This window comes from Acanthaster planci, linkage group LG04 (assembly GCF_054643075.1).
Source record: "Acanthaster planci isolate LZ-2023a linkage group LG04, COTS_SCS, whole genome shotgun sequence".
Classification (NCBI taxonomy): domain Eukaryota; kingdom Metazoa; phylum Echinodermata; class Asteroidea; order Valvatida; family Acanthasteridae; genus Acanthaster; species Acanthaster planci.
The window spans coordinates 13780639-13788766 of NC_141780.1; the positions used below are offsets into that span (position 1 = coordinate 13780639).

The window sequence follows — 8128 nt, forward strand, 5'->3', positions numbered from 1 at the left end:
CGCCGCGTGGGCATTAGCCTATAAACTTCACCGAACTCGACAAAAAGACTGATTCACGGAACACCATTAACCTAATTGGTTTTCATCAAAAAGTCAATTACCAGAGAAAAATCGCATGGGGCAAGCAGTTACTATTCCCATCGCATCATGACACTGGCTTATTATTTGCAATAACAATGATGAAAGGACTTACGAGTCCCTTTCATCAGGGCCAATGAAACGCAATGGTGCAAAACTTTGACGTATATCACCAATAATTTATTCGAGGTGGTTTAATACGTGGCGTTTGAAATTTGACTCATCTGTCAGTTCGCCTTGTTGATGTCTCACGAATCGTTGCGCCAATAATTTCATCAACAACACTTAATGCACTTTTGAGCCTGGTACGAATAAAATTTAAACATAAACTCCCACATAACAACTTCCTAAACGCCGGGAGAAGAGCTTTGTTTTTCCCGTCATTGGTTGTTGTTGTGACCCAATAGAATGATATACGGAATCATACGCGGACTGATTGTTTCATTGCTATACACCGATGTCCCAGTAAGCGACCCCCGATTCCCCTTTTCGAATTTCCTTTTCCCAGACACTGCTGTTTCGTAATACTAAAAGTGATTGGATGAAATGATTAGTGTCTGTTCTCAACTACGATGGGCAAATATCAACTTGAAGCACTGACCCGGAGGATGTTTATTTCACGTTAGGGCTCAGGTGAACCCCCAGAGCTATGCTCTATTTTTTATTGTGCATGTGGGGTGAAATTGGAGGTTTACGGAACACTGACGCATCCAACGTACAGGTGAATGCACGGGGCGGGATAAGCCAACACAGGGCTTCCAATTCCTGAGATAATTGGCAGTTACGTCACTCCGTTCCGTTGTCCGCTTTTGAAACTGCTGGTTTCCAGCAAACTGGTACGTCAGGTGTATCCACATCAAAGCTACAGAGGTATAATATACATGTACATATCACCGAGCCAATGAACGAGGTAACCACTTGGTTACTCTCAACTGCCGCACGTGGAAGAATGGACAGAGCAGTAGCTTTGATTCTGATGGTTTCAACACTGACAGGTGAGCCCCAGTTTTCAAACACTTAATTGATTTTTACATTAGCCCCCATCGATAAAGGCAGCAAAAAAAAAAAAAAAAAAAAACTGTGATTGAGTGGGGGCCATCTAATCCGAGCCCAAGCCGAGTCCACGAGGATCCGAGTCCGCGCCAAGTCTGAATCCATTAAAATTGGACTCGAGTCCGGATTCGAGTCCAAGTCCGGATTCGAGTCCTCCATCACTGCAAAAAGTCTCTAACTTTTATAAAAGAGAGATATTGCCGATTTTGGGGCCCATATTTTGTGCAATGGACATCAAAATGACATTGTTCCTTTAACACCTTGCTGTAAATAGGCAGTCATAAAGTGGCGGTAGAGGAATTGAACGCCTTCAGCTTGTCCGAAAAGAAAAAAAATGAACCAGGGACTGTCCAGGTATGTCCGCGCATTTGGTGACATTAGCTTTGTAAACTTTACGTCAAATTTCGAAGCCAGCTGCATGCCCCCACCCCATCCTACAACGTTTTCGTGCTATGTGAATAGCAAAACACTCAGACACGAACCAAATAGGCCCTAAATTGGCATGAATTGAATAGGAATTATCAAAACGATGGAGTTTCCATCGGACCAGATCAAAAGCCGTGCAAATGTAGTTTGGATATCTGTTATGTTGAAATTTTTGATATTTTATGGAACTGCCTGGCTAAAATTATGAAAGTTGGTATCGACTGCATTCAGTTTTGACATAGAAACGAACTTTTGCAGGACTAAAGATTAGAAAGCAAAATGAAGTGGCTCTGGGTGAAATGCAGCGATGAAAAACTTTACATTTCCTACCTTAAGGCCCACAAGTATTTTAATTCCATCTCGTTGATATTTTTCGAATTCAGGCTTATTACTTTGTATAGAGTTCCTTTTAGGGCCTACAGGTATGTCGTCCTCCTGAATCGGTATATATTTTTGTAAATTCTTCGTGCCGTTCTTGTAACATAAATGATGCCACGTCGCATGGCGTATAGGTAAAGCTCAATCCTTGTAATGACTATATTTGGGGGCACAAAAAGGGACAAGAATTATGATTGATATAATACTATGGGTTATAGTCCCCATACTACCGGTATGTAAAACGAATTTTATGTCAGCTATGCCTCCCTTTTGTCCGATATTCCTTTAGTTGTGTTAAGATGCCGTGAGATAGATTTCTACCATCGTCCATTCGGTAAAAAAGGGCCGTTTTTGCATAATTAAATTATTATTATTGAAATCTGTGTTTAAATAATTGTTATGTATCATTCTTCTCATCTGGATATCAATGTCTGAACTGGATGGACACCGAAAATCATGGGCGTAAATCTCGGGGTGGTGGGGGGAGTGGATGTATCCCCCACTTTCTGGCAAGGGGATGGGGACTGAAAAGTCCCCCACGTTTCCGTGATGCGAACAAAAACTAAAGAAGATTGTGAAGAAAATGTCGAGTTCCCAACAACCAGAATGAATTCAATATCACTCAAAAAGGAACAATAAAAAGCAAAAATTTGTCGTTTGATGTAAGATTTTGCATGATTGTAATACATATTACGGATGAACATCTGTATCATGAACACAGCCCCTGTATATTTTCATGTGGAGTCAGGCTGTCAGCCCCCCTTCAATTAAATCTCCATGGTCTGGATAGTCATTCCCCACCCCAACCCCGATTTCGATTGCCGCAAATAGGAAAAGTCACTGTGCACAGCCCGCGATTGGCCCTTGAGCAAGCTCTAAGCCTACTTGTTAATATAATCTTTGTATGTGTTTGCATAGTGTTGGTCTCAAGCCATCAAGTCTGCTTCATCGGCTCCGAGTTCAACCAAGGGTCTGGTCTCCCACCCCGTTGGTTCCTCCCTTACAACGATCGCTGCAAATGCGCTGCTGTTCGCTTGGGCGGAGTAGGCATCCCTTCGTGGTACCGCATGAGGGAACCTTACATTTTGAGTGAGATTTTCCTGAGTGAGGACCCCAACGAGATCCAGGCTTTCTTCGGATGTATTCATTCAGGTATTAGAATACCCAAAACGTCAGGGCGTTTCCTAGGGGGGCATAGCGACCTGGAGGGTGCGGAAGTGCCCCACAATTAATTCCAGTTGGCAAATAGGGCTTCGGTCGGCAAATGAATCCAAAATTGTTACATAAATTATATACGTTGGCCGTCGGCATTTCCCCTAAAGCATAAAATGTAGCGTACCATTTCCATTTTACACGACTCGAGGTTGGTGAACAAGTTGTAAGTCGGCAAACTGAGCAGGCGCTCCCACTCCCAGAAAATGCCTTCGCTACGCCCCTTCCCATCGAAAAGCGAGGAAATGTCCTAAACAACTCGATCATAATTATCAGCATGTGATAACGTCTTCGCAATGGGTGAACACCGAGACTTGTAAGCTCCAGAGGTAAAATTAAGACGTAACCCTTTTTCAAAAATGTGCTGTGCTGCTTTCTAATTTCCACGCGACGAACACTTTCAAGCCATCCTCGGTACAGACTAAAGTGGAGTAGAATTTTGGTACAATTTTCACTATACCAAACCTTCAGGACATTCTCATTGCATCATGGAACTTGATGACTGGACACGGGGAGGGTGTCGAAGTGATGGGAAAGTGAACCAGTCAAACATTTATTCTTTTTTTCTACTGACTTTCGATTTTTAATTGGTATTTTCCACAAATCGACCTTAATGCCCTTTCCAATCGACAGCTGCAACGTACCAGGCTGAAAAACATAACGTGATTGGTCATTTCGGGTAGTTGGGCTTGACATCTTAACTCTGGTTGGCCGTGTTAGTTTACTGACAGTCAGTGGCGTAACTAAGGGGGACACGGGGCTCCTCGCTCGAGGCCCGTGAACCCCTCCCTGCGTAGGAATTAAAGAAGGAAAAAATCTCCAGACTGTAATTGTAACTGTGACCGAACGCACTTAGTGCCTCTTCCAGAAAATGACCTCGTAGCCAAGGCCCCCTGCAAAATGTTACCCGATTTTCCACTACTGGCAGTCGCAGTTAAGGCCCAAGTCAGGAATAGAGCCTGAAAGTTGACTCCTAACGGCGCGCTTCCGGAACCCTTGGATCGGAAAAATAACGTGCAGAGATAACGTGCAGAGATTTTAGAATTTGTAATTTTTTCGTTCAGTTATTTCTTACAAAATCCAACTCGGAAAAGGGGCTTTGGAAAAAATTTGCCAATATATGAATCTATAGAAACTAAAAAATCACCTGACCTAAAGGAGAAATATCCTACCAAAATTTGACCAATCCCTTCCGAAAATCTAAAATGCATGAAGAACTGTGCAAATGCAGTAGTCTCGTACGCAAATAATTATTTACTGTTTGAAATTTTATGGTAGTCTGTCGGTAAAATAAAAAACTGATCAAAATATTTGACAAAATTTTATAATATTATAAGGTCACAAACTTAAAGTAATAATTCTACCTTTACGACAAAATCTAATATCTTATCTAACCTTTGCTGACAACAACTGCGTGATGTCAGGTCAACGGAATCTGGAGCCCATCGACTGCAGGTAGGTAAAATCGTTGCAAGGTTGTACAGTCTAGTTTTCACGAAAACACAAGGAGTGAAAACAAACGTGCATTGACAAGGAGACCTAGGTACGATATCGCCGGACGTGAAAAGTCGTTAATGAAATTCGCTTTTTACCCATCTCCAGGTGACTTTTCCTAAATATTTTTTGACGAAGACAAAGGTAAAATTCCAACATGAGTGTATCATGCGGTGGTTTGAGTTAGGAATTATTCAAGGCTTCTAAAAATAATCGAACGTGATAGGACGGCCCAATGTAAAATCCCCATAGGCAGACCGCGCGAGGGTTCCGGAAGCTCGCTGCATGCGTGACCTTTTACTTTCAGGCTCTATTGACCCCCCCCCATTTCTTTCTGGTAAGCCTCAGCCTTTCATTGGAAACAGTAATAATTCCAAATCATCACTGCAACAATATTCTGTGATTTCGAGAACTGAATAAGGTGAACAAGGAATAATGTTTTGGAGGCACTTCTTGTGCCTGCTTGTGCATAATATCACGTTTGTCATCCAGTTTCCCATGACGCAGTTTGAATATTGGAAAATTTTATTGCAACATTCAAAGAGAGGAAACAGCCCATTAATTCCCGCTGGAGAGACCTGCATAGGCCACTCATAATTCGCTATAAGCACGGAGAGCTTTGGCACTTGTACCATAAGGGCCAGAAACTGCTTTTGAAACTGCTAAAAAGGTGAACTTGCAGCAATCGTAATTTCAATTTGTATATACCCATTTGGTTGCTTACAGCCGTTCTGTTTCTGATGACATTTTTTTTTAGATCCAACAGTTTTATTGTAATTAACAATGACTTATTGACAATCAATTTCACTTCCACTTTAACATCACTTCACTTTAATTTCCGATAACGCACATCAAGTTGATGGATGTCACTGACGGTTATTCGAGGAAGCAAAGCTAGGAAAAAGTTGAAAGCTTTCGAAAGATTTTGTCAAATTATTTTGTGCGGTTAGGCTATATACTATCGATAAATTTACGATGGAGGCCGTTTTTGTAAACAAATTTCTTTGTGCCTCGTTAACTATCGATTCTGACCTGTGTCACAACATGATTCTTTACTTATGTAGCTGCCACGGTCAAGCGGCCGATTTGGGCAGAACTGTCAGATGTATACATCCATAAAGCCTACATCAGTATATTACTGTCTGTCGAGGAAGTTCTGCATGCTCGTATCCATCAGGTAATGTCGTCAGTGGAGAGGCGGTGGGGAAACTGACTCGAATGCTTGCATGATTTCTATCACGACCGAAGATAAAAGCTGGAGCGGGCATGACGTTACTAGAATTGACTTGTTCTCGTGTTTGCATGGATACAGATAGCAATGAAGTCGGCACTACCGTGACGAACGACTCCTTCGAAGAGACGGCCGGCGGGGATCCAATACAAGCAGAACCCAATCTCCCATCATAACTGCCCTCTCAAGGGCTTTACTTTCTGAGGGCTTTAATCTTTCAAAACTACACCACTTACCCCTGCATCCTTGCAGTCGCTGGTATCGACTCATTTCTTTTGTCCACAATCACTAGACGACTGTCTGTCTTAGGAGGGAGAAAAAGGTAGTTTTCTTCCCTATGATGGTTTGATAAATTAGGTTTCTAAAAGCAGGGCGCCCTCTCTCTGACTGACACTGGTTTGGAGCTCCCAACGGAAGGCATACACTGTTTATTTCACCGGCTTTGTCTCTGACATAGCCAAGAAAAACTAAATTCAAAGAAAGATCGAGCAATGTGTTTGTGGATTTCTATCAAAATGGTTAAAACCACTTGCCGCCGGGGACTCCGATTTCGGACAAAAGGAATTGGGCATTGCAACAAAAGACCGTACTCATAACAAAGACCAGGCTTTTCACTCTCAACAGTGGAGATAATCCAGCCTTGTTTAGAAACAGTATATCACGCTTTGGGGCATTCAGCGTGAGCAGATTACCACTGAGGCTAAAAGCGCTCCACCACCGCAGCGATGAGCCACGCAGTACTGCTGCACGCTAATCTGGCCCCTATTGAAAAGAGGCCAGCAGCGCACTGTGCCAGCTCCGTGAACAAAAAAAAATGCGTAACACCGCAAAATCTGGGCTCTTTTTACAAGGCAGCAGGCCCGGCTGAAATACTCCAGCGTCAATAGATGTGTCTGTCAGATTAGAGTAGAAACCAGACAGTCCTTCGTGTGGGTGTAAGTGTCCAGTAAATAAAGATGTGAATTTTTAACGAATGTTGAAAACAGAAAAAATAATAATTACCCCGTCCCAGCATCATCAACATTGATAAATACCACTCGCGCGAAGTGGTTTTAAACTTAAAGATGGTTTCCTCGTTTTACGTATCTAAAAAAAAAATCACGGAAATAAAAGTTTATTCGAAACAAGAAAATCATAGATTGAGCATTTTCATTTATTCTTTAGCCTCTTCACGCGTTACCGCGTATAATCATTTTAACACCTTTGTTTTCAATCGACCGACCCTCGTCCGAGGCCAAAGCGATTTAATAACTGTAGATTTAGAAAGGGACAACCTATTTGTAGTTTATTTTATGAGAAATGTCAAATTACGTCTTTAGGTGCACACACATAAAGAATCAGCACGTGGAAGCGCTAGCCCCGTGTACTCTTTTTGTACCGCATAACTATTATTGACTGTCATCTAAAACTATACGCATGGGAAGTCAGGCTGCGATAGCGTACTCTCTCAGTGTCTTCACTGCACATTAATTAAATGCAGGGCGGGGATGCAAGTTTCAGCCTGCCAATAAAAAGGCATGGTGGAACTCTCGTACCACACGGACTGAAGACAGCAGCCGTGGAAACGACACCATTACAAAGATACAAGAGAACTGTGGGAGACTGCGCCGTCATCTATAAAATCTCGGCGTTGCAGACGCCCACCAATGACTTCATCTTTCATCAAGCTGTTCTTATTTCCATGCCTCTAGAATGATTCTCCTTCCTTCCTCCTTGCTCCTACAGAGTGAAGTTTTGCTGCCCGACAGCGTTTTGGGCGACTTCGTCTCAATGACTTCATCGTCAGTGTTAATTCCTGTGAATCTGTGGTGTTCGTGTAGGCCACCTCTTTTCGAGTGACTATACCGCTTAATGCACGAGCACTGACCGATATACAAGGCGTATCAAAATAAAGGAAACCCAAATTCCACCATACTTTATAGGAAAACTGCAGATTTCATAATTGAGCATTACATGTATATGTCTCCAGAAAAGCTTGAGTATCTCCTTTCACACACACATTCAAAAGCGCATTGAAATGTGTATCATCTACTGTACTGTATAGTGTATGCTAACTTGTCACAGTACAGATTTCACCTGCTGGTCAACGATGCAATGTTACTCGTTCAACCGTGACATTGGGCACAAGATCAAGGTGTCACTGGAAAAAAGACATTCAGGCCTTTCTGGGGACATGCTTATATTTTGATACGCCGTGTATTTAACAAAAATAAGGATGAGTTACACCCCCCCCGTCTCAGAGAAGACCCCCTTTTG

At 42.4% G+C, this 8128-nt stretch overlaps 1 protein-coding gene across 1 annotated transcript; it reads left to right on the plus strand.

The window, feature by feature from the left end:
• Window positions 1-802: 802 nt before the first annotated feature.
• On the plus strand, window positions 803-7007 carry LOC110985621 (uncharacterized). Its single transcript, XM_022246762.2, has 3 exons — window positions 803-1073; window positions 2854-3087; window positions 5954-7007. Exons 1-3 carry the CDS (start codon window positions 980-982, stop codon window positions 6046-6048), a joined length of 423 nt encoding a protein of 140 aa, XP_022102454.2. The 5' UTR covers window positions 803-979; the 3' UTR covers window positions 6049-7007.
• Window positions 7008-8128: the final 1121 nt, after the last annotated feature.

Excerpts from the sequence above, each read along its gene's own strand:
- LOC110985621 (XM_022246762.2), top strand. The coding sequence starts at position 980 with ATGAACGAGGTAACCACTTGGTTACTCTCAACTGCCGCACGTGGAAGA. Across the intron at positions 1,074-2,853 it reads GATGGTTTCAACACTGACAG|TGTTGGTCTCAAGCCATCAA; the intron begins GTGAGCCCCAGT and ends GTGTTTGCATAG. Across the intron at positions 3,088-5,953 it reads CTTCGGATGTATTCATTCAG|ATAGCAATGAAGTCGGCACT; the intron begins GTATTAGAATAC and ends GCATGGATACAG.